This window comes from Haliotis rubra, unplaced genomic scaffold, assembly GCF_003918875.1.
Source record: "Haliotis rubra isolate DU_JTF1 unplaced genomic scaffold, ASM391887v1 Scf1149, whole genome shotgun sequence".
NCBI classification, from domain to species: Eukaryota; Metazoa; Mollusca; class Gastropoda; order Lepetellida; family Haliotidae; genus Haliotis; species Haliotis rubra.
The window spans coordinates 207,479-234,578 of NW_025765058.1; the positions used below are offsets into that span (position 1 = coordinate 207,479).

The 27,100-nt window shown below is 39.7% G+C and overlaps 2 protein-coding genes across 2 annotated transcripts; one reads left to right on the forward strand and one right to left on the reverse strand.

The window, feature by feature from the left end:
- Window positions 1-24,387, reverse strand: LOC124254126 (serine/threonine-protein phosphatase 6 regulatory ankyrin repeat subunit A-like). The gene is made up of 10 exons (XM_046688004.1): window positions 24,281-24,387; window positions 16,151-16,201; window positions 15,195-15,479; window positions 14,055-14,187; window positions 6,673-6,726; window positions 6,419-6,432; window positions 5,962-6,015; window positions 5,695-5,754; window positions 609-5,440; window positions 1-492 (listed from the first exon to the last, which is right to left on the reverse strand). Exons 1-9 carry the CDS (start codon window positions 24,306-24,308, stop codon window positions 936-938), a joined length of 5,184 nt encoding a protein of 1,727 aa, XP_046543960.1. The 5' UTR covers window positions 24,309-24,387; the 3' UTR covers window positions 1-492; window positions 609-935.
- On the forward strand, window positions 23,637-27,100 carry LOC124254133 (multiple epidermal growth factor-like domains protein 10). The gene is made up of 4 exons (XM_046688014.1): window positions 23,637-23,988; window positions 24,300-24,947; window positions 25,564-25,669; window positions 26,641-27,100. Exons 1-4 carry the CDS (start codon window positions 23,823-23,825, stop codon window positions 26,957-26,959), a joined length of 1,239 nt encoding a protein of 412 aa, XP_046543970.1. The 5' UTR covers window positions 23,637-23,822; the 3' UTR covers window positions 26,960-27,100.

A 27,100-nucleotide genomic window follows, 5' to 3' on the forward strand; every position in this document is an offset into this window, starting at 1 on the left:
TACATTCAGTGAATAGTTTATGCACGCACATCATGCATGTTCCTCATTATGTCAAAAGACTCATTGCTGCCTCTTCAGGCTATTTTCATGATATCTTCTCTGGAATTTGATGAGTCAGAATCAGATCTGGACTTTTTCAACTATAGTACTTGCCCCCTTCATCAATGATTTCTTTAACTGTAGACCTTCAAGCTACGTAATTGCCTCCACTAGCACGGACGTCTTTAACTGAAGTCCTTCAAGCTTAGTAATCGTCCTCTTTACCAAAGATTTCTGTAACTGTAGACGTTCAAGCTAAGTACCTGACCCCATAGCGGGGAATTTATCTTTACCTGTTTCGTATCTGACTCCCTGTTTGGCTTGTACATGTTCAGATGGTCCACGTCAGCCATAGCGGGGCATTTATCTTTATTTGTTCCATCTCTGACTCCCTGTTTGGCTTGTATATGTTCAGATGGTCCACGTCAGCCATAGCGGGGAATGTATCTTTACCTGTTTCATCTCCAACTCCCTGTTTGGCTTGTATATGTTCAGATGGTCCACGTCAGCCATAGAATGTATCTTTACTTTGTTTCATCTCTGGGAATGTTATCTTTACCTATCTTTACCTGTTTCATCTCCAACTCCCTGTTTGGCTTGTATATGTTCAGATGGTCCACGTCAGCCATAGCGGGGAATTTATCTTTATTTGTTTCATCTCTGACTCCCTGTTTGGCATGTTTATGTTCAGATAGTCCACGTCAGCCATCACAGTTGACTTCATCTTTTTATTCCATATTGATATCTTGAGTTTGCTCCTTTTCCTGTCTCCAGTAACTGCCAGGTCTCGGAGTTACTTTCTGTTTCTGTAAATATTCAGCTGGTGCACGTAAGACTTGATTTCAACAGTTTTTTCCATAGTTCCGTGGGTCAGTTTCATTTGTCAGCTCCCGAAGTTAAGCTCTGTCTGGTTCGTACATATTCAGATGGTACACATCAGCCCTCACTATTGACCTCATTATGTCATTCAATGGCTTGACATTCCTCTCTGACTCTCCACCTGATGTAAGTGTTTCTATGATTTGTCTGCAGTTCACTTTAAAGGCAATATTTAAGGCGTCATCACCTGTGGTGTCAACCAGTGTCAGATCAGCGCCTCTACTTCTCAGGTAGTCAAACACTGCTACTTGTCCATATAACGCTGATGTCATGATGCATGTTAAACCACCTTTGTCTTGAGTGTCTATATTGAACTTGTCTGATATATGCTTCACACTGTCAAGGTGGCCATACCTACAAGCAAGATGTAGAAGAGTGAGTCCATCCTTGTCCACTAGAGTGTGGTCAGCATGCCGGGACATCAGGAACTTCACCACACTCATATGGCCTCCAACAACAGCTCTCATCAGAGGCGTGCAACCATTCTTACCTCTTGTATTGATGCCAAAGCTGTCAATCACTTTCCTAACAATGGCTTTGTTCCCACCTTGACAAGCTGCGTGAAGAACATTATCATTCTGTGGAGTCGTCAAAGATGGAATACCCCCATTTGCTGCAATCAGATCATAAGCATCCTTCTTTCCACTGAGAGCTGCCATCATTATTGGCGTCCATCCATCTTCTCCCGGACTGTTGATGTCAAACAGAGGCAGGAGATACTTTATGATGGACGTGTTTCCTCCCTGACAAGCAAGATGCAGTAAATTGTTCCTGGAGAGATCCAGCAGCTTCATCTCAACGTTTTGTGACACAAGGAGGCTGAACACATTCTTCTGTCCAGCCCAAGCTGCATGCATAACTGGTGTGGAGCCATTTCGTCCTTTAGCATTTATGTCCATCATCTTCAGAAGATTCCTTACAATAGCTGTGTCTCCGCCAAGACATGCAAAATGTAGAACGTTATCATTGTAGTTGTCGGTCAGATTCAGCTCAGCCTCCTTAGACACAAGCAGATGAAAAACATTAGCTTTGCCTGCCAAGGCTGCTTCCATTACTGCTGTTCTGTTGTTGAATCCCTGGTGATTGATATCACTCCGCTGTAGGAGGTGTTCTACAATTGAAGTGTTTCCACCACGACAAGCTAAATGAAATAGTGGCGCGTTGTAATCATCCTTCAGTGACATGTCAGTTCCCGTGGAGACACGGTCAAACACGCTCTTCACTCCATTTAGGGCTGTGTACATCACATCTGTCCTGCCATCTTGTCCACGAGCATTGATGTCAAACAGTGGAAGCAGATGCTTTATGATGGACCAGTTTCCTCCCTGACAGGCGAGATGCAGCATGTTGTTACCATGGTCGTCAGTTAGAGTGAGATCTGCTTGCTGTGACACAAGCACGTTGAACAGGTGTCTGTTTCCTAAAGAGGATGCTATCATCGCTGGTGTCATACCCTTCTTTCCCCTGGTATTGACGTCAAACATTTGGAGAACAAGCTGAACGATCGTGGACTCGCTTCCCTTACATGCTGAGTGAAGGACACTGTCTCTGTAGTCATCGATCACTTTCACATCGGCGTTCTTTGAGATCAGAAAATCGAAAACATTTTTGTTTCTGGAAAAAGCTGCCTCCATGATTGCTGTTCTCCCACTGTCTTCCAAAGTGTTGATGTCTACATTTGGAAGTAGTTGTTCCACTATTGATCTATTTCCACCCAGACAAGCTAAATGAAACACGGAATTGTTGTGGTCATCCTTCAGCGATGTATCAGCTCCCCCTGAGACAAGCAGATCAAACAAACACTTCACTCCGTTGACAGCTGCGTAAATCACAGGCGTCCTGCCATCCTGTCCACGGCTGTTGATGTCAAACAGTGGTAGCAGATGCTCTGTGATCGACATGCTTCCTCCCTGACAAGCGAGGTGAAGCATGTTGTTACCGTGGTCGTCTTTCAGAGTGAGATCCACTTCTTTTGAAACAAGCAAGTTGAAAACATCTGACTTTCCAAATCGAGCTGCTACCATAACTGGTGACCAGCCATTCGTTCCCCTCGCATTGAGATCAGCTGTTGTCAGCAGATGTTGAAGAATGTCTACATTCCCTCCCTCACATGCAAAATGTAAGACGGTGTTATTGAAGTCGTCAGTCTGTATAAGATGATTTTTTTGTGACCCAAGAAAATCGAAAACACGAATGTGCCCTGACTCAGCAGCTTCCATAAGTGCAGTCCTGCCGAGGTAATCCGAACTGTTGACTTCAGATTTTGGCAGTAGGCATTCCACAATGGATAGGTTCCTACCTACACATGCTGACTGGAATACAGAGTTGCTGTAGTCATCCTTCAAAGACAAGTCAGCCCCCGAAGACACAAGCAGGTCAAACACGTCCTTCACTCCACTGGCAGCTGCATACATAACTGGCGTCCATCCTTTATTCCCACGACTGTTGATGTCATACATTGTCAGTACATGTTTCACAATGGAGACATGTCCACCATGACATGCCAGGTGAAGGATATTGTTGTTGTTGTCGTCTTTCGGGTGAAGATCAGCCTTTGCTTTATCCAGCTGGTCAAATGCATGTTTTGCTCCATTGACTGCTGCCTTCATTAGAGGTGTCCAACCCTGATTTCCTTGAGTATCAGCGTCAATCTTTGTTAGTAGGATGCCGGGTATGTCATCAAAGAGGCAGGCTAAATGAAGGAGACTGTTGTTATCATCGTCAGTCAATGCCGTGTCTGCATTTTGTGACACGAGGAGGTTAAACACATCCATCCTCCCTGACAATAGAGCACACATCACAGGCGTCATGCCGTTTTTCCCTTGACAATCTTTGTCTGTTGATGGTAACAACGAATTAACAATGGTTTTATTGGCATACATACATGCCAGATGAAGAACAGTGTTGTTGTTGCTATCCCGTAAGGTTAAATCACTTCTGCCTTGTTTGACTAGATAATCAAAGATATCATTCTTGCCCGCGACAGTTGCATGCATAATCGGTGTCCAGCCATTCACTCCTCGACTGTTGATACGACAAGTGTTACTTTTCTTCAGCGTTCTTTCAACATATTGGACAAGTGAAATATTTCCATACTGACAAGCCAAATGTAACAGGTTATTGTTCATGGCATCACACAGTGTGATATCAGCTTTATGATCCACTAGAAGTTTCAAACTGTCCATCTGTCCACCGGTAACTGCAAACATAACTGGCGTCCAACCATTCCCTGCACGTCTGTTGATGTCACAATGGGGGAGGAGTCGTTTTATGATGTCATTATTCCCCATGAAACAGGCATAATGGAGAATACAGTGCTTTGTATCATGAGACTTGATCCAATCATCTGGAAACAATTGATTCACTTTGTCTGCAACTTCTTTCCTTTTCCAGATGGGATGCATGATGTAGTTACTGAAAGTGCCATCAGCAATAGCTTCAGCCAGTCTGGCAGTAATTACGTCACTGTGAGTACCTGGGAAATAAATGACAGTCTGTTCTGCTGGAGCAGGGTCATGCTGCTGATCACGTACATGGTCACAGATGAACTTTAAACTACAGTTATGGAGGAACAGCTCTGGTTTAGTATTCAATATGGCAGACATACACATGTCTTGTATTAGAGGATGGGAACATGAGACAAGGGCCAAGACATCCTTCATGTGTGTGTCTTGTATTTTGTTGTAAGATTCAGTGTGGCGTTTTCTTGTATTCTGTTCACCTCCACATAGTGACTTCAACAGGAATATTACTGACTGATCGTCCTGGTGATTTATGTTCGTATGCAGTTCATGTTTTAGATGGAATTTAGGCATTTCAAAAAACGATTCTTTGTGTTTTTTAAAGGGAGCATATCTTGAGAAAAGCTTGCATGCCAGAGGAAAACCAACCCTTTCCTCGTATGCAATAATTATGTCTACGTCGACCTCAGTTTTACAGTCGTAATGATTTTTATGTTTCAGCCAAATGGCCTTCTTCTCTTCACCTGTCATCAATTTGTTCAAGTCTACTACTGAAGAATTTTGGAACAATATAGGTTCTTTGAGTTTTGGCATTGCATGTTCAAGGTTGTTGGAATCTGTAGTGAATATGATATATACGTTCGGACGATCTTTTCTTCTTTGTTCGGTCCCTGGTGTCTGCTGCAGGATGTTGTATCTTCTTTCCATCTTCGTTTTCCAGGGTTCAAGATGTCCATGGAGCTCATACAGAACTTGTCTCAGGCGATGTACGTCCATGGATGGCCCAGCGTTCTGAAATATGTCATCGAATATGACACAGACATCTTTGTCCTTACACAGACAATCAGACAACTGGAAAGAACCAACGTCCTCAACCAGTACCACTTCATACCCCTGTCTCCTGTATTCAGCTCCCAGCATCAGGGCCGTGGATGTTTTGCCTGCTCCCGGGACACCACTTATTGTCACGTGGCCAAGTGTTTCCAGTTTGTCTTTAACCTTCCGGTAACCCTCAGTTTCCACGAACAGGTCACTGATGTCCTTCTCCCTGGACGGCTGATCTGTTAGAGATAATACCACACACTGAAAGAAGTTCGTGGGTATTACTCGGTAAATCATACATTCCTGTTGAAATTATGTATTATTGTAGTAGCATCTCCTCTCAGAGAACCATCATTCATTTATCATAAAAGTAATTGCTTTATTTGTGAAATGTCGCTTGATGGAACCACAGCGAAGTTAAAGGAAAACATTAGTTCCGTTACCTAAGTGGGAAAAACAAAGTTGGTACAAAACTCGCAGTTTATATATATACCTGTCGGCTGCTTGTCAATGTTGGGAACATTCTTGTGTGTATCCTCGTTTCCTGGTGACTCTGTCAAAATAGTCGTCGCAGTTACTTCACAGAAAAATGAAGGTTTGTTCTATAAATCGGAGTAATATGTTCAGGACTCAAGATATGAAATCTGTTATACTGCGAAGGAGGCAAGAAACATTACTGACACTTGAAACTACATATATTAGAATATACATTCAATATAACACATCTCTCAGTGATGTCAACAGCAACACGTCAGTATACCAAAATGGTCTGCTTCAGGCTGCTCCGCTTCAGGCGGCTTCTCAGTCAAGGGAACTGAAACATGTTATGTGATCATCAGACCATGTTTATCAAAGACATACACTACAGAATAACAAACAAATCAGTTCAACAGTTCTGCATTAATATATTTACTGCATATTCATATTTTCTAAGACATGAACTATTAATAAAATAATAACTTATCGGATGAGAAACTATGCTAATATAAAGAGAAAAACATACACACACACATACATGCATTGCCATCAAGATTGCCCCCTCCTAATAACACGCATACACACTCATTCAAACTCACTCTCTCACTCATACGCGCACATAAATGAGAGTTACATCCCTTTGTAACTCAAACTCACGCTCTCTCACAAACAATACACGGACAGACAGACAGACATGACGCCCAAAAGATCTTAATTTGACTGAACTGAGGCATACTTACCAGCTTCAGGAGTACTGCAAAGAAAAGAAAACATCTGAATTATACTTTGTATTTCATATTTAGTTGCACGTGGTCACAACTTGAGCTTCAGCTCAGTTTACAGTTTGCTCATTCAACAGTCGTGTCAATGTATGTACACATATTTAGATGTTGATGACAAGGCATTTCTTTACCATTCATATTTTTCATTTACGCCCAGTGTATTCCACTGTGACCCAAGTAGGCTATTCATTATCGTTACGAGTTATAGTTACCTGTATTCGTTATTGGGATATCTTCTGTTCGATTCTGCCCTTCTCCTCGATCTCCTGGAAATGAATCGGAAGTAAAATTGAAGTGTTAAAGGTATGCTTATGAACATCTACACAGTTTCATACTGACATGGAACAATGTAAGACAGTGTTGTTTCACTAAAGGTAATATGTTCCACAGAGTTTCATACTTACATGGAACAATGTAAGACAGTGTTGTTTCACTAAAGGTAATATGTTCCACAGAGTTTCATACTTACATGGAACAATGTAAGACAGTGTTGTTTCACTAAAGGTAATATGTTCCACAGAGTTTCATACTTACATGGAACAATGTAAGACAGTGTTGTTTCACTAAAGGTAATATGTTCCACAGAGTTTCATACTTACATGGAATAATGTAAGACAGTGTTGTTTCACTAAAGGTAATATGTTCCACAGATTTTCATACTTACATGGAACAATGTAAGACAGTGTTGTTCCACTAAAGGTAGCATGTTCTCTACATTCTGTGTCCTACATATCATACATGTCATACATTAGAGAAAAGTGTCAGTGAAGATTAGTGTATACCCCCATGCGACGATTTAACCCAGGAGTACATATGTTGCAGTCTGACAATGTTGAGAATGAATTTTAGCTTATGCTGTTCAATAAACGCCTGGATATATAAGTTCGTTTACAAATCAGTTGTCTGTTTAATCGTTGATGACAAATTCCAAACATTGTGATGAATACTTTCATGACACATCACAGAAAATTGAAAGGATACGAAAGTGTCTACATGTTTGATTAATTAAATGGGTGACGTTTAATCCTAACATAAATAATCCACTTTCATTTGTTTGCGTTTTTGAAATTCAAAATAATTTTAAATAAATGTTTGGGCAGATTTATTTTCGTTCATTTGTTTAAATGACAGAAGAATGTTGGTGCTTTGTAGACTGTCGAAGTGATGCACATTTATAGAGTAGAATATACACTTACAGTCTGAACATCACCACAGCTAGGATGATACAGACGATGAGGATAATGAGGAATATACACTTACAGTCTGAACACCACCACAGCAAGGGTGATACAGACGATGAGGATAATGAGGAATATACACTTACAGTTTGAACACCACCACAGCAAAGGTGATACAGACGATGAGGATAATGAGGAATATACACTTACAGTCTGAAAACCACCGCTGCAAGCATGATACAGACGATGAGGATAATGAGGAATATACACTTACAGTCTGAACACCACCACAGCAAGAGTGATACAGACGATGAGGATAATGAGGAATATACACTTACAGTCTGAACACCACCACAGCTAGGATGATACAGACGATGAGGATAATGAGGAATAAACACTTACAGTCTGAAAACCACCGCAGTAAGGATGATACAAACGATGAGGATAATGAGGAATATACACTTACAGTCTGAACACCACCACAGTAAGGGTGATACAGACGATGAGGATAATGAGGAATATACACTTACAGTTTGAACACCACCACAGCTCGGGAGATACAGACGATGAGGATAATGAGGAATATACACTTACAGCCTGAACAACACCACAGCAAGGATGATACAGACGATGAGGATAATGAGGAATATACACTTACAGTCTGAACACCCCCACAGCTAGGATGATACAGACGATGAGGATAATGAGGAATATACACTTACAGTTTGAACACCACCACAGCAAGGAGGATACAGACGATGAGGATAATGAGGAACATACACTTACAGTCTGAACACCACCACAGCAAGGGTGATACAGACGATGAGGATAATGAGGAATATACACTTACAGTCTGAACACCACCACAGCAAGGGTGATACAGACGATGAAGATAATGAGGAATATACACTTATAGTCTGAACACCACCACAGTAAGGGCGATACAGACGGTCAGGATAATGAGGAATATACACTTACAGTCTGAACACCACCACAGCAAGGGTGATACAGACGATGAGGATAATGAGGAATATACACTTACAGTCTGAACACCACCACAGCTAGGACGATACAGACGATGAGGATAATGAGGAATATACACTTACAGTTTGAACACCACCACGGCAAGGGTGATACAGACGATGAGGATAATGAGGAATATACACTTAGAGTCTGAACACCACCACAGCAAGGGTGATACAGACGATGAGGATAATGAGGAATGTACACTTACAGTCTGAACACCACCACAGCAAGGGTGATACATACGATGAGGATAATGAGGAATATACACTTACAGTTTGAACACCACCACAGCACGGGAGATACAGACGATGAGGATAATGAGGAATATACACTTACAGCCTGAACAACACCACAGCAAGGATGATACAGACGATTAGGATAATGAGGAATATACACTTACAGTTTGAACACCACCACAGCTCGGGTGATACAGACGATGAGGATAATGAGGAATATACACTTAGAGTCTGAACACCACCACAGCTAGGATGATACAGACGATGAGGATAATGAGGAATATACACTTACAGTTTGAACACCACCACAGCCAGGACGACACAGACGATGAGGATAATGAGGAATATACACTTACAGTTTGAACACCACCACAGCTAGGATGATACAGACGATGAAGATAATGAGGAATATACACTTACAGTTTGAACACCACCACAGCAAGGATGATACAGACGATGAGGATAATGAGGAATATATATTTACAGTCTGAACACCACCACAGCAAGGGTGATAAAGACGATGAGGATAATGAGGAATAAACACTTACAGTCTGAACACCACCACAGCAAGGGTGATAGAGACGATGAGGATAATGAGGAATAAACACTTACAGTCTGAACACCACCACAGCAAGGGTGATACAGACGATGAGGATAATGAGGAATATACACTTACACTCTGAACATCACCACAGCAAGGGCGATACAGACGATGAGGATAATGAGGAACATACACTTACAGTTTGATCACCACCAGAGCTAGGATGACACAGACGATGAAGATAATGAGGAATATACATTTACAGTTTGAACACCACCACAGCAAGGATGATACAGACGATGAGGATAATGAGGAATATACACTTACAGTCTGAACACCATCACAGCAAGGGTGATACAGAGGATGAGGATAATGAGGAATATGCACTTACAGTCTGAACACCACCACAGCAAGGATGATACAGACGATGAGGATAATGAGGAATATACACTTACAGTCTGAAAACCACCACAGCAAGGGTGATAGAGACGATGAGGATAATGGGAAATATACACTAACAGTTTGAACACAACCACAGCTCGGGTGATACAGACGATGAGGATAATGAGGAATATACACTTACAGTTTGAAAACCACCACAGCTTGGGAGATACAGACGATGGGGATAATGAGGAATATACACTTACAGCCTGAACAACACCACAGCAAGGATGATACAGACGATGAGGATAATGAGGAATATACACTTACAGTCTGAACACCACCACAGCAAGGGTGATACAGACGATGAGGATAATGAGGAATATACACTTACAGTTTGAACACCACCACAGCTCGGGTGATACAGACGATGAGGATAATGAGGAATATACACTTACAGTCTGAACACCACCACAGCAAGGGTGATACAGACGATGAGGATAATGAGGAATATACACTTACAGTTTGAACACCACCACAGCTCGGGTGATACAGACGATGAGGATAATGAGGAATATACACTTACAGTCTGAACACCACCACAGCAAGGGTCATAGAGACGATGAGGATAATGAGGAATAAACACTTAGAGTCTGAACACCACCACAGCAAGGGTGATACAGACGATGAGGATAATGAGGAATATACACTTTCAGTCTGAACACCACCACAGCAAGGACGATACAGACGATGAGGATAATGAGGAATATACACTTACAGTCGGAACACCACCACAGCAAGGATGATACAGACGATGAGGAAAATGAGGAATATACACTTACAGTCTGAACACCACCACAGCAAGGGTGATAGAGACGATGAGGATAATGAGGAATAAACACTTAGAGTCTGAACACCACCAAAGCAAGGGTGATACAGACGATGAGGATAATGAGGAATATACACTTACACCCTGAACATCACCACAGCAAGGGTGATACAGACGATGAAGATAATGAGGAATATACACTTACAGTTTGAACACCACCACAGCCAGGACGACACTGACGATGAGGAGAATGAGGAATATGCACTTACAGTTTGAACACCAACACAGCTGGGATGATACAGACGATGAAGGTAATGTGGAATATATACTTACAGTTTGAACACCACCGCAGCTCGGGAGATACAGACGATGAGGATAATGAGGAATATACAGTTACAGACTGAACAACACCACAGCTAGGATGATACAGACGATGAGGATAATGAGGAATATACACTTTCAGTCTGAACACCACCACAGCTAGGACGATACAGACGATGAGGATAATGAGGAATATACACTTACAGTCTGAACACCACCACAGCAAGGATGATACAGACGATGAGGATAATGAGGAATATACACTTACAGTCTGAACACCACCACAGCAAGGGTGATAGAGACGATGAGGATAATGAGGAATAAACACTTAGAGTCTGAACACCACCGCAGCAAGGGTGATACAGACGATGAGGATAATGAGGAATATACACTTACACCCTGAACATCACCACAGCAAGGGTGATACAGACGATGAAGATAATGAGGAATATACACTTACAGTTTGAACACCACCACAGCCAGGACGACACTGACGATGAGGAGAATGAGGAATATACACTTACGGTTTGAACACCAACACAGCTAGGATGATACAGACGATGAAGATAATGTGGAATATATACTTACAGTCTGAAAACCACCGCAGCAAGGATGCTACAGACGATGAGGATAATGAGGAATATACACTTACAGTCTGAGCACCACCACAGCAAGGATGATACAGACGATGAGGATAATGAGGAATATACACTTACAGTTTGATGACCACCACAGCAAGGACGACACAGACGATGAGGATAATGAGGAATATACACTTACAGTTTGAACACCACCACAGCTAGGATGATACAGACGATGAAGATAATTAGGAATATACACTTACAGTCTGAACACCAGCACAGCAAGGGTGATACAGACGATGAGGATAATGAGGAATAAACACTTACAGTCTGAACACCACCACAGCAAGGGTGATACAGACGATGAGGATAATGAGGAATATACACTTACACTCTGAACATCACCACAGCAAGGGTGATACAGACGATGAAGATAATGAGGAATATACACTTTCAGTCTGAACACCACCACAGCTAGGACGATACAGACGATGAGGATAATGAGGAATATACACTTACAGTCTGAACACCACCACAGCAAGGGTGATACAGACGATGAGGATAATGAGGAATAAACACTTAGAGTCTGAACAGCACCAAAGCAAGGGTGATACAGACGATGAGGATAATGAGGAATATACACTTACAGTCTGAACATCACCACAGCTCGGGTGATACAGACGATGAGGATAATGAGAAATATACACTTACAGTTTGAACACCACCACAGCTCGGGTGAGAGAGACGATGAGGATAATGAGGAATATACACTTACAGTCTGAACACCACCACAGCAAGGGTGATACAGACGATGAGGAAAATGAGGAATATACACTTACAGTTTGAACACCACCACAGCAAGGATGATACAGACGATGAGGATAATGAGGAATATACACTTACAGTCTGAACATCACCACAGCAAGGATGATACAGACGATGAGGATAATGAGGAATATACACTTACAGTCTGAACACCACCACAGCAAGGGTGATACAGACGATGAGGATAATGAGGAATATACACTTTCAGTCTGAACACCACCACAGCTAGGACGATACAGACGATGAGGATAATGAGGAATATACACTTACAGTCTGAACACCACCACAGCAAGGATGATACAGACGATGAGGATAATGAGGAATATACACTTACAGTCTGAACACCACCACAGCAAGGGTGATAGAGACGATGAGGATAATGAGGAATAAACACTTAGAGTCTGAACACCACCGCAGCAAGGGTGATACAGACGATGAAGATAATGAGGAACATACACTTACAGTTTGAACACCACCACAGCCAGGGCGACACTGACGATGAGGAGAATGAGGAATATACACTAACGGTTTGAACACCACCACAGCTAGGATGATACAGACGATGAAGATAATGAGGAATATATACTTACAGTTTGAACACCACCACAGCTAGGATGATACAGACGATGAGGATAATGAGGAATATACACTTACAGTCTGAAAACCACCGCAGCAAGGATGATACAGACGATGAGGATAATGAGGAATATACACTTACAGTCTGAGCACCACCACAGCAAGGATGATACAGACGATGAGGATAATGAGGAATATACACTTACAGTTTGATGACCACCACAGCAAGGACGACACAGACGATGAGGATAATGAGGAATATACACTTACAGTCTGAACACCACCACAGCAAGGGTGATACAGACGATGAGGATAATGAGGAATATACACTTACAGTCTGAACACCAGCACAGCAAGGGTGATACAGACGATGAGGATAATGAGGAATACACTTACACTCTGAACATCACCACAGCAAGGGTGATACAGACGATGAAGATAATGAGGAATATACACTTACAGTTTGAACATCACCAGAGCAAGGACGACACAGACGATGAGGATAATGAGGAATATACACTTACAGTTTGAACACCACCACAGCTAGGATGATACAGACGATGAAGATAATGAGGAATATATACTTACAGTCTGAACACCACCACAGCAAGGGTGATACAGACGATGAGGATAATGAGGAATAAACACTTAGAGTCTGAACACCACCAAAGCAAGGGTGATACAGACGATGAGGATAATGACGAATATACACTTACACTCTGAACATCACCACAGCAAGGGTGATACAGACGATGAAGATAATGAGGAATATACACTTACAGTTTGAACACCACCAGAGCAAGGACGACACAGACGATGAAGATGATGAGGAATATACACTTACAGTCTGAACATCACCACAGCAAGGGTGATACAGACGATGAGGATATTGAGGAATATACACTTAGAGTTTGAACACCACCACAGCTAGGATGATACAAACGATGAGGATAATGAGGAGTATACTCTTACAGTTTGAACACCACCACAGCTAGGATGAAACAGACGATGAGGATAATGAGGAATATACACTTACAGTCTGAACACCACCACAGCTAGGGTGATACAGACGATGAGGATAATGAGGAATATACACTTACAGTCTGAACACTACCACAGCAAGGATGATACAGACGATGAGGATAATGAGGAACACTGGGACAAGGATAGCAGCAAGATTGTTGTCATCGGGGGCTGCCGTGGTTGTCACTGTTGATGGGACTGCCAAAATACCTGTTGAAAAACAATAATAATAATAAACATCCACGATAAATAAACATCCGTATGTCAGATTAATATGAGATATGTGCTATCCATATGATTGTCTATGTAACCATGAAGTATTACACCTGTGAACATCCATTTTCAAATTTATCCCCAGCAACCCATGGTCCTAACAAGGAACATTGGGACAAGGATCTCAGAAAGATTCGCTGTTGTCGTGGTTGTGTATACGAAAAATGATTTCAAAACGAAGAAAAACGGAAACCTGTTTAATTAAAGGCGTAACCATCAATAGCCTAGTTTACAACAATATATTTTGCAATGCAATTTTATATGTTATGCAATTAAATACATAAAGGTTAAAAATTGCCTCATAAAATGTCAAGGTTTGGAATCTTCACTGCACCTTACTTTAACATGTGTTTCAAAAATCGCTACCTACCAAGAGTGAGTGAGTTAGTGAGTGAGTAAGTGAGTGAGTGAAGATTTAAAGTCACATAGGCAATATTACAGCCATATCGTGACTCAAACTAGTTCTTAATTCATGATAAATACATATGATATATAAAACCCTGTGAACGAAGGACAGTAAAATTGCTAGATTATCACAAAATGGGTTAAAACTAGATAGCAGATATCTTTAAAAGTAAAAATCTATTTTGGACAATACAATGTAAAAATGTGCTATTGATCGCCAACGACTGAAGGTAGATCCCCATACTAGAGTCCATGGGGACTTACAGTACTTTTGCTACCTGTATGGACCCTAGCTGGACTTACACCATCCCTTCAGCCGTTAGCGACGTGGCATTTATGCTGAGATTTAGCCATACATTAAAATGACAAAAATACTACGATTAAAATCCTGTTAGACTTAAATACACTTGGAATGTTTTGGGACGTACGTACCTACCTACCAAGAAGTAATATATGAAATGCATATTTATGATTTTCTATTTATTGTCTTCGATGATAAAGCAGTTAAGAAAGTTTAGGTCCTACATGAACTACTGTACCTGAAGTCTCATTGCAGAAATCCCCGATGTAGGTCTGTTTACAACCTAACGTACAATATCCATCTCCGGTATTGCAGGTTTCGTTTAAACAGCCTCCGCTGCAGAATATGTTACACTGGTCGCCATGGTAACCACGAACACATCCCTCAGAACATTTCCCTGTGTACTTCTGACAGTAACTGAGGTTTCTGGGTGGGACAATGGCACAGTTGGAGGGGCAGGTCCTGTCGCAGTTCTCGCCATACATTCCCCAGTCGCATCCCTCATCGCCATGCACCGGTAAAGCTGGAAGAGAATTGTTGTTACATATTAAAACAGACTGACTGACTGACTGACTGAGTTTGGTTTTACGCCGTTTTTAGCAATATTCCAGCAACATCACGGCGGGGGACACCAGAAATGGGCTTCACACATTGTGCCCATGTGGGGATTCGAACCCGGGTCTTCGGCGTGACGAGCCAACGCTTTAACCATTAGGCTACCCCACCGCCCATTAAAACAGACAAATAGTAATGACGCATGGTAACATCGATTTGCAAAATTTGAAGACAGTTTGACCTCATGTGTGCTCTATGACCCTTAGTCTGAATTGGAGTGAGTGAGTGAGTAAAAATTTAACGTAACATCGGCAATATTGCAGCCATATCGTGACGAGGATTTGAATAATACATAAAGTTGTAATAACTAAAGTCAAGTTATAAAACCAAAGGACAGTAAAACACTAGAGGATCAGAGATATAGATATAAAACTAGTATGAAAAGCTAACAAACATTAACTATAGAAGACAATACAATATAAAAACAAGCTATATATTGCCAAGAACTGAAAGTAGATCACCATACTAGGGACTATGGGGACTTACAGTACATTTGCTTCCTGCATGGACCCTAGCTTAATGCCTGAATTGGAGCTAAAGCATCTTCCCCTACGATATAGATATATCACATGTACTCACTGATCCCCAGTAAAACTGCAAGTAGCCACATCGCGGAAGTTGCTGCTTTACCTGTTGGAAAACAAAACAAATATCGGTAGTAACTACAATAAATAATAAAAAATAGATAATAAAATGCTAAAGTTGCCGATTTTTATTAATGTCTTGTGTAACGACGAAAACGCTATTCGTGAACTTTCAAATATAGCAACAACTCAACCCTGAAACGTCATGTAAAACAATTGACAAACTAACAAACAAATGCAAATGATCATGCAGTGGCTTCCTGTTTGACGCTCATGGCGACAGGTCGCTAGACGAATCAGCTCCCGTAATCCGCCACAATCTGACTTGAACACAATGTCGGGAACACGAAAAGGTTCTAAACGTGGTAAAACAGACAACAAGGAAGCACAATCAACAGGAAAAATGGACGAATATTTACTTACAACGACGGATGAAACAGAAAATGATACCAACAGTGAATTCGAAAACGAGGTAGGAGACAAAACTAAACAAAATGACGACATGAAAACATTCATTAAAGAAGCCCTAAGTATGCAAACATCCGTGCTTACACAGAAAATGGAACAGATAAATGAAGAATTAATGAAGATTCGTGAGGTAACAGATAATCTGGTAAAGAATGTTGACATGAATACTGAACACATTAATGTAAACAAGAATGAGATTGAGTCACTGAGAAGAGAATTCAATGAATATAAAAAAGACATGGAAGCAAAACTCTTAACACAGGAGCTGTATTCTCGTAAGCAGAATTTACTTGTGTATGGCATTCCCGACGGAGAACAGCCAGACACAGCGTGTGGAAAACTTTTCGCTGATATCGGTGTTACCTCGTCACCCAGCGTTGTCGCCATTCATCGCCTACCTCGGCAGAGTACAAACGAGCACACCAAAAACTCCCCCAAACCAATTGTAGTAAAGTTTGTACATATGTCCGATAGACAGGAGGTACTGCAAGCCAGTTACAAGAATTCATCCACTCTCAGGAAAAGGAAAATATCTATAAGAACAGACCTGCCCGTCCCCCTCAAGAAATACCGGGGGAAGCTTGCAGCTAAGGCATACACCCTACGTACAGAACACAAGGTGCAAACACGAATCTGCCAGAGGAGTTATCCTTGAATACAGGGAAAACAGTGACTCTTCTTGGAAGCCAATATAATTGGATCAAAACTTATAATACAGCAACGCCCACAGTGTTGCTGGTTCGCGTGTCAATGATTGTTCTGTTGACTTCTGTTTCTTTGAAACTGTGCTTTGAATTTGTTTGATTATATAATTGATTGCTTTTTATCACAACCTCGTGTGGGAATCCGATGGAATCTGTTTATGCTTGTAGGATTGTTGTCAGGGCTAGATAAGCAATGGACAGAGGAACGACAATTTTATTCGACAGTAAAACACGATAGCAAACCACGTGTATTTGTTTACAAACAGAGAACACGTGACACCAACCGGATGTTTTGGATTTTGAAGGTGAAGGACACACAGCACATGTTTTCTGAACATTTATTCACCTCACAAGTATGAACTCTGTTTTAATGTAAGTAAGATTTCTGATGATAACTTCCAAAACGTGGCTTACATGTAGGAAACGGTAATGTTCGTTAATTATCCCAGAGCAACTGGCTAACTACAGTTTTCATTTATGATTAGACTATAAATGCAATGTCTATGTAAGTTCTGCATGAGACAGAAAGTTGAGAAAACCCGAGTTTCATGATGTGTACTTTTTATTTGTGTGGCGGATACAATATCCAGTCAGGAAGCAAACTTCCTATGTACTTGTATAATTTCTTATGTTTGTTTGTTTTTGACAAAATATGCATTTTCCATCTCAGAAAAACAGTGTACAGTTTTGAAAATAGTTGCTATAAGATGTATACACCATTTTATCCTCATGACAAACTCAAAAGGAAAATTTAAGATAGTATCTATAAATTGTAGAGGCTTAAATAATAGTTTCAAAAGGAAACAAGTTTCAGGTTTTTAAAAAATAAAAAAGGCACATATTTATTGCTTGCAAGATGTGCATTTCACAGCTGATAAAGAACAAATCATAAAACAGCAGTGGGGTTATAAAGAATGCTACATTAGTCCATTTAGAAGTAATGCAAGAGGTACAGCAATCTTATTTAATAATACCTTTGAATTTAAAGTACTACAATGCAAGTTTGATAAAGAAGATGGTAACTATGTAGCAGTAGATGTTAGCATTGATGATAAGATATTTACTGTAATCAATCTCTATGGGCCTAATTCTGATAAACCTGAGTTTATTAGGAAAATAAAATAAATTGCTGGGAATTTAACATGTGATAAACCTATTATGTGTGGAGATTGGAATTTAGTTTTAGACCCTGATAAAGATACTTACAATTATAAACATATAAATAACCCTAAAGCAAGACAGGAATTACTCAAAACAATTGATATATTAGATCTTAAAGACCCATGGCGATAGTTTTACCCATCAGCTCGAAGATTCACCTGGCGACAACCAACACCATTAAAGCAAGCTCGTTTAGACTATTTTCTAGTTTCCCATAATATTCTCCAGTCCATTGAGAAAAGTGATATCATACCTAGTATAAACTCAGATCACTCTATAGTATCTCTTACAATTTCACTTTCGGATATGCAAAGGGGAAAAGGATTCTGGAAATTCAATAATTCATTACTAAAGGACAAGGAATATGTAGAAATGATTAAAAAACCCAATAAATAACACTCTTGAACAATACGAAGACAAAACTGTTAAAGATGGAAAGATGTTTACAATAAATGATCAGTTATTATGGGAGATGTTACTTTTAAATATTAGAGGAACATCAATACTTTTTTCATCCACTCGTAAAAAGGAATATCTAGCTTTGGAATCGAATCTAGAACAGAAACTAAGTGAAATTGAGATTAAACTGGGAGACGTAGCTGGTAGACAGTCAGACGTATTACTAGAAGAATACAAATCAACTAAACTTGAATTAGAAAACTTACATAAAGTAAAAACACAAGGCTCCTTTATTAGATCAAAAGCCAAGTGGATAGAACATGGAGAAAAACCATCCAATTACTTTTTAAAATTAGAAAGTAGAAATTTTCTAACTAAATCTATCTCAGCTCTTGAAAAACCAGATGGAACGTTATTGAGGAAACAACATGAAATCATTCAAGAAGTGAAACATTTTTATGAAAAACTGTATGAAACTGAAGACTGTACACAGATTGATCTGGAAAACCTTTTTGCTAAAGTATCAGTGCCTAGGTTAGACTGTCAAACATCACTTCCCTTAGAAAGGGAGCTGACCTATAATGAAGTACTTGAAGCACTAAAAAAAATGAAAAATGATAAGAGTCCTGGCCCAGATGGCTTCACAGCAGAATTTTTAAAGTTCTTTTGGTTAGACCTCAATAAATATTTGATAAATGCTTTAAATTATGCATATAAAACAGGGGCCTTATCTACTACCCAAAAACAAGGTCTAATCACTTGCTTGCCTAAAGAAAACAAATCAAAACTCTTTCTAAAAAATTGGCGCCCTATCACTCTTTTAAATACTACTTATAAATTAGCTGCATCGACAATTGCAAATATAATAAAGCCAATCGTACCACTGCTTATCCATGAGGATCAAAAGGGTTTCGTATCGGGTAGATATATAGGTGAAGTGACTAGATTTATTTATGATATATTAGACTATACAGAATCATACCAGATACCAGGCTTACTACTACTTATTGATTTTGAAAAGGCATTTGATTCTGTGGATAGAAAATTTATACATAATGTACTTAACTTTTTCTCCTTTGGGCCCAGTATTCAAAATTGGATAAAATTATTTTTCGAAAACATTGAAACAAGTGTTTTGGTTAATGGTTTTGCAAGCCCCTTCTTTAAGGTTACAAGAGGTTGTCGTCAGGGGGATCCTATATCACCATATCTCTTCATATCATGCGCAGAAATCCTAGCAATAATGTTAAGAAATCATAAAAATATAACAGGATTAAAACTTGGTAATATATATTCCCTTCTAGCACAATTTGCAGATGATACCACCCTTAGTTTAGATGGATCAGAAAAAAGTCTCTACTCTACAATGAGTACATTATCCTTTTTTGCTAGATTTTCAGGATTAAAAGTAAACAAGGAAAAACAAAATTGATATGGATAGGTTCCAAAAAGAGATCAAGATACAAACTCTGTAAAGAGTATAAGTTAGACTGGACACAAACACAGTTTAAGCTATTAGGTATTGAATTTGATATTGATTAAGGAAATATGGTTAATCTGAACTATGTAAATAAATTAGATAATATTGAAAAGAAATGGAACATTGGGCAAAGAGAACTTTAACACCAATGGGTAGAAATATTGTGTTAAAATCATTATTACTACCTAAACTAAACCATTTATTCAGCAGTATACCAAGCCCACCTAAAAATGTAATAGAAGCTTTTCAACAGAAATGTTTTCAGTTTGTTTGGAAATTTAAACCAGATAAAGTTAAGAGAGATACAATGTCACTACAGCCTAAGTATGGTGGCATAAGTGTACCCATATTAGAAAGAGTTATTGCAGCTCAGAAACTTTGTTGGATCAAAAGACTATCTGTTAGTAAGTCCAAATGGGCATGCTTCTTTTATGATCATTTAGTTGAGGCAAAAATAGTAAATTTGGCTGATGCTTTCTACATAGAAAACAATATTGTCCAAAATATCCACAACCAATTTTGGAAAGAAACACTGTCAGTATATGCATCATATTTAAATTGTTGTGATAATATGGAACTATCTGTTACGGATGTATTGAATAAGTCAATCTGGTACAATAATAACATAACAATTGATAATAAGCCAGTATATTTCTCCCATTGGTATGAAAAAGGTATAACATATATTAACGATTTCTTCAACGATACAGGAAATTGGTTTAATTTCCATGAATTTATTCAAAAATATGCTTTGAATACAGACTTTTTAACATTTCAAGGGTTGAAACAATCTATCGCCCAATACTTACAAAGAATTAACTTTAGTCAAATAATATTTCTAAAATCAACAGTACCAGTAGTAGATTATTTTATGAAATGTTGCAAAATTCTAAATTTACAAAACTTAAAAGCTATAGCAAATGGGAGCTTTATCTTAATAAACACATTACTGAAACAGAATGGATAAACTATAGTTTGATGGCAAAAAGATGTACACAAAGCAGTGACTTAAGATGGTTTCAGTTTAAGATTCTACATAATATTCTCAGCACTAATTGTTATTTATATAAGATTGGCTATTTTAAGTCACCAGGATGTTCATTGTGTAAAGATCCAGCTGAAACTATAGCACATGTGCTTTGTAATTGTCAATATGCAATAGATATGTGGACAAAATTTACTAAATGGATTGAAGGATACATCGAAAGTAAAATTCATTTAAGTGAAGAACATATATTATTTGGATTTAAAGGTAAACATAATAATCCTCTTAATGTGGTGATAATAATAATCAAATATATGTTGTATAAATGTAGTAAGAAAGCAGTGAAACCTAATTTTATATGGTTTCAAAAAGAAGTATTAAAATATTATAAAATCTCAAAATTTATTGCCTTTTCTAATTGTAACTATGCAAGTTTTCATTCTTTCTGGTCATCCTTCCATTTACTTTTTCGAAATACTATAACTGACTGACTGTAACTACATGTATTTTGTATATATGTGTACTATATATATATAAGAGGTAATGTACACATTATGTATTTACATCAACACTACTCACTGTACACTTAAAATACTTTCAATTGAACATAAAGCTGCTTCAATGGAAATTGTAACATAAAAATGGAAACAAAAAAAACAACAAAAAAACCAAAACAAAAACAAAAAAACAACAACAAACAATTGCAACAAACAACGGTTACAGGTTTACAAATCAGGAAAGGTTACTGCAAAGAGAATACATGTACATTGTTATTGGAAAATGTGTTGGCATTACAAAACTATGGGCAAAAATATGATGGTGGGACATGCTCATCGGGTATCGTCACTTATTTAAAGAAGTTGGAAGCGATGGTGGGATATGCTCATCGGGTATCGCCACTTATTTAAAGAAGTTGGAAGCGATGGTGGGATATGCTCATCGGGTATCGCCACTTACTAGTATTTAAAGAAGTTGGAAGCGATGGTGGGACATGCTCATCGGGTATCGTCACTTATTTAAAGAAGTTGGAAGCGATGGTGGGACATGCTCATCGGGTATCGCCACTTATTTAAAGAAGTTGGAAGCGATGGTGGGATATGCTCATCGGGTATCGCCACTTATTTAAAGAAGTTGGAAGCGATGGTGGGATATGCTCATCGGGTATCGCCACTTACTAGTATTTAAAGAAGTTGGAAGCGATGGTTGGGATATGCTCATCGGGTATCGCCATGGTGGGACATGCTACTACTTATTTAAAGAAGTTGGAAGCGATGGTTGGGCATGCTCATCGGGTATCGTCACTTATTTAAAGAAGTTGGAAGCGATGGTGGGACATGCTCATCGGGTATCGCCACTTATTTAAAGAAGTTGGAAGCGATGATGGGACATGCTCATCGGGTATCGCCACTTATTTAAAGAAGTTGGAAGCGATGGTGGGACATGCTCATCGGGTATCGCCACTTATTTAAAGAAGTTGGAAGCGATGGTGGGACATGCTCATCGGGTATCGCCACTTATTTAAAGAAGTTGGAAGCGATGGTGGGACATGCTCATCGGGTATCGTCACTTATTTAAAGAAGTTGGAAGCGATGGTGGGACATGCTCATCGGGTATCGCCACTTATTTAAAGAAGTTGGAAGCGATGGTGGGACATGCTCATCGGTATCGCCACTTGTTTAAAGAAGTTGGAAGCGATGTTTTCACATGCTCATCGTGTATCGCCACTTATTTAAAGAAGTTGGAAGCTCACTATGGCAATGACAAATGTTTTAGCAGATTAACTGACTGACTGACTGTGTGAGTTTAGTTTTACGCCGCTTTTAGCAATATTCCAGCAATATCACGACGGGGGACACCATAAATTGGCTTCACACATTGTACCCATGAGGGGAATCGAATCCGGGTCTTCGGTGTGACGAGCCAACGCTTTAACCACTAGGCTACCCCACCGCCCTATTTGTAGCAGATTATTAATAATAATAATAATAATAATAATAATAATAGTCCACTTGTAACGCGCTGAACCCATGCACAGTACATTCTCTAAGCGCACATGTCTGAGAGGAGGTGCGAGAAGTTACACAGAGAAGGCAAGTCTGAACAGAAAGGTTTTGGGTACCAAACGATGACAATGATTAGGATTTCTTTCTAAAACATTTTCAATACCTGATGTCAAAATACACACAACCTATATTCAGTCATTATGTCTGATTTACATTCAGTAATGATTTTTGGGTTTCTAACCCCAGAGCCCGAGAAACCGACACAGACGCTTGTGAAACCAAACATTCGCCCGTACGGAAACCAATGTGTTTTATTTATAGTAAATGTTTCCTGAAAAACTTGAATGGCTTCGAAACATAGTGTGCTTTGTTTCCTGCTGACAAGGAACATGGAATCAACCCCAAACATCGCCAATCTGTAACTACAAGCATAAGGTCATGTCGTGACTTTCGTGTGTTCATTGTGTATGTTTAAAACTCTCCCCCAGTTCTGCTCTGGGTACATTTCATTTTGCATACAACGCTGTCTTAACATTTTTGAGAAACAATTTGGTTTCCACTTTTTTCAGAAAGAAAATTGCATGGAAATATTGGAGCTGTTGTCACTTGCTTGCATTGTTGGGATCTCACAAGGTAAATCCAGTTTGTAACATTGCTATATACTGAATAACACTTCAATTACGTAATGCTATTGTTTACATCTCATCACTATTATTGACATTTATATCATTATGTGCGTGAGAGAGTTTTGTTTTACGCCGCTTTTAGCAATATCCCGGTAATATAACGGCGAGGGACACCAGAAATGAGCTTCACACATTGTACCCATGTGAGAAATCGAACCGGGGTCTTCAGGGTGACGAGCGAAAGCTTTAACCACGAGGCTACCCTACTGCCCCTATCATTACTCAAACTAGTTTGAGACTTTCAGAAATCTGTTCCAGTTGCACCATGCAGAGACGGTCAGCACTGTTCAGACTGTAGTAACATCTCGGGACAGTGTCTCACACAATGTGACCATGGCTATTTCGTCCTGAAGTGCAAATCTGTCTGCAGTAAGACGTGCAAGGGAAACCTATGCCAATCTTCAGCTACTGGCATTGGCGTGTGTTCCGAAGGATGTGCGTCTGGATACCAGGGCGGAAGGTGCCTCATACCATGTGACAGTCCAGGCGGTGGATGTACAGAATGTCCAGGTGGTTGTGATGGAGAGTACTGTTATCTGGACGCTGTGTCCTGTGTGTCTGGCTGCAGTGATGGGCACTACGGATCTGACTGCAAGAAGTGTTCTGACAGATGCAAAACATGCAACAGGACATCAGGGGCATGTTGGGAGTGCCATCCGCCATATTTCGGCCGGAACTGCGAGTATTCATGTGATCGATGTATAAAACCATGCAACTTTCGTTGTTTCCATGGATGCCTACCTGGGTTTTATGGCCCTTTCTGCAGTAAGAATTGCAGTGAAAACTGTCGAGTCAACCACACTTCTACGAACGAAACAGCTGCTATTTCCGAATGCCAAGAGAAGAGCGGAAAGTGTACCTATGGATGTAAAGATGGCTGGGTCGGTTTACAATGCTCCAATCAGTGTAAGTATGGAATTTCTAGGTATAAGTAATAATTGTTAACAGGTTTATGATTGATGACAGATTTATTTTTAGTTTTGATTGTCATGATTACGATAACAGAGAAAATGTCTCAGCATTATATACTACTCACACTTTGCTAAGGATCACAGAAATTCACAACTTTACTTACATGTAGATTTATATTTTGAGCTTGTATCCATTTAAAACTGGATAAATAATGAGACGGTAACCCCTCTTGAGGCACACAGTCACTTTAATCTAACCTTATGCACTTGATACATCAGTAACCATAAAAATGGTTTTCATGGCAGCAATCGACCATTTTGCATATCATAGAACGAGTCACTGACAAGTACACAACACCTGTCAGTAGCAGGTATAGGATCAACAAGATGAAATGACATACTGAAACCTATGATCCATATTTACAATAAGCTTAGATATTTAAACCAAATTGGACCTCATATCATAGATTTCCGTTGAATCCATGATTTGATCCTTAGCAAAGTGTGAATAGTAAATCTTGACCATGTGGCTTAACGGGATTCTTTTCTCTGTTCAAAAGAAAGTTAAGTCTGTCAGCAATTGCTCATTATGTATATCTATATATGTTTAGATGGGGCTAATGCTGTTACAATAGGACTTTCAACAGGATCAGCACTTCTATTTCTGATGTTGATGGCAGTGTGCTACCGGTGTCGAAATGTCGTGAGATGTGACAGGTAAGATCATAACAGAAGTAAACAGTTGGCTGTGTTGTCTTTTGCATGTCGTGCTCCCCTTACATTACCCAACCCGTGAAGATTTGGGTTGGAATTGGTTTTCAGCAACCAATACTTATAGTAAAAGGCGACTAACGGGATCGAGTGGTCAGGTTTGCTGACTTTTTTGACACATGTCATCGATTCCCAATTGCGTAGATGAGCGCTCATGCTGTTGATCACTGGATTGTCTTGTGGAGACTCGATTATTTACAGACCGTCGCCATATAGCTTGTAAATTGCTAAGTGCGACTAAAACAACAAACCAACCAACCCTTACAATACCTGTAGTTCGTAGAAATCAACTGGAAAACAGTATTGTGGCTTGTTGAAACATATAGAAACATCGACAAAAAAGTGATTTTGGTCTTGATCGATTCTCCTGTTGGTTTACCGAGATGGTGTTCATTTTAGTTGCTTTACTGTCACCTCTTGGTCAAACCTAGTAGTTTATCAAAGTGCATGAACATACACAGCTGCCACTTTGCAGTTGCTATATGTAATTGTGTTTAGAGCTGATATGAAATGGCTATTTCACGTTACTACACGGTACTAATTTTAAGTGTCAATTGTTGTGACTTGTCAGATAAGCATGTGCCACACTTGGAACAGATTACATTATACATAAGGGTGTTACCTGGACACATGTGCCATCATTTGTTAAACTCGCCCTGTGAATTCTACAAAGTAGGAATGAAAATACAAAACAAATTGAGCTTGTGAACTTAACTGGAAAATATCTTGGTATTGTGGACAATGACAGACTCAGTGTGTAAAAATGAGATGACCTTAAAATAAAATAAAGCTAAAATGAGATGACGTTAAATTAAAAAATATGCTTCATAAGTATGACATTTGTTATTATGGGTGACAGGATAAAGCAACATGGTTGACACCCAAATAATATAAATGAGTCCACTTCTTGTTACAAGGATGAATAAATATGTTCTCCCTGCGGCCTTCCCTCTACCTGACAGAGTGGAGGAACACAAAGATGACCACGCTGTTGAGTACCATGGATATTGTGAAATACTGGAAGACGACGGCAACAGGAGTCACCAGCCTATCATGAACCCAGAAGAAGGAAGTGATTCTCCAATGCCTGTTTTGGCAGATTGTTTCCCAGCAGCAGGACACGGAGGTGGAGGAAGAGGAGGAGCAGGACCGGGTCCATCAAACGCCCGACAAGTGCGGGATGTCTGTGTGGATGACACAAACACTGTCGTCAACTACATATCGCCAGTTGAGTGATACTGAAAAACGTGACGTGTATATTCTGTAGGCATGTGCTACGGTGTTTCTGAATTTCCAATCTATTCATCCGTGAAGGTCCGGTTTAGAATTGATCTTCAGTAACACATGCTTGTCGTAAGAGGCGACTAACGGGATCAG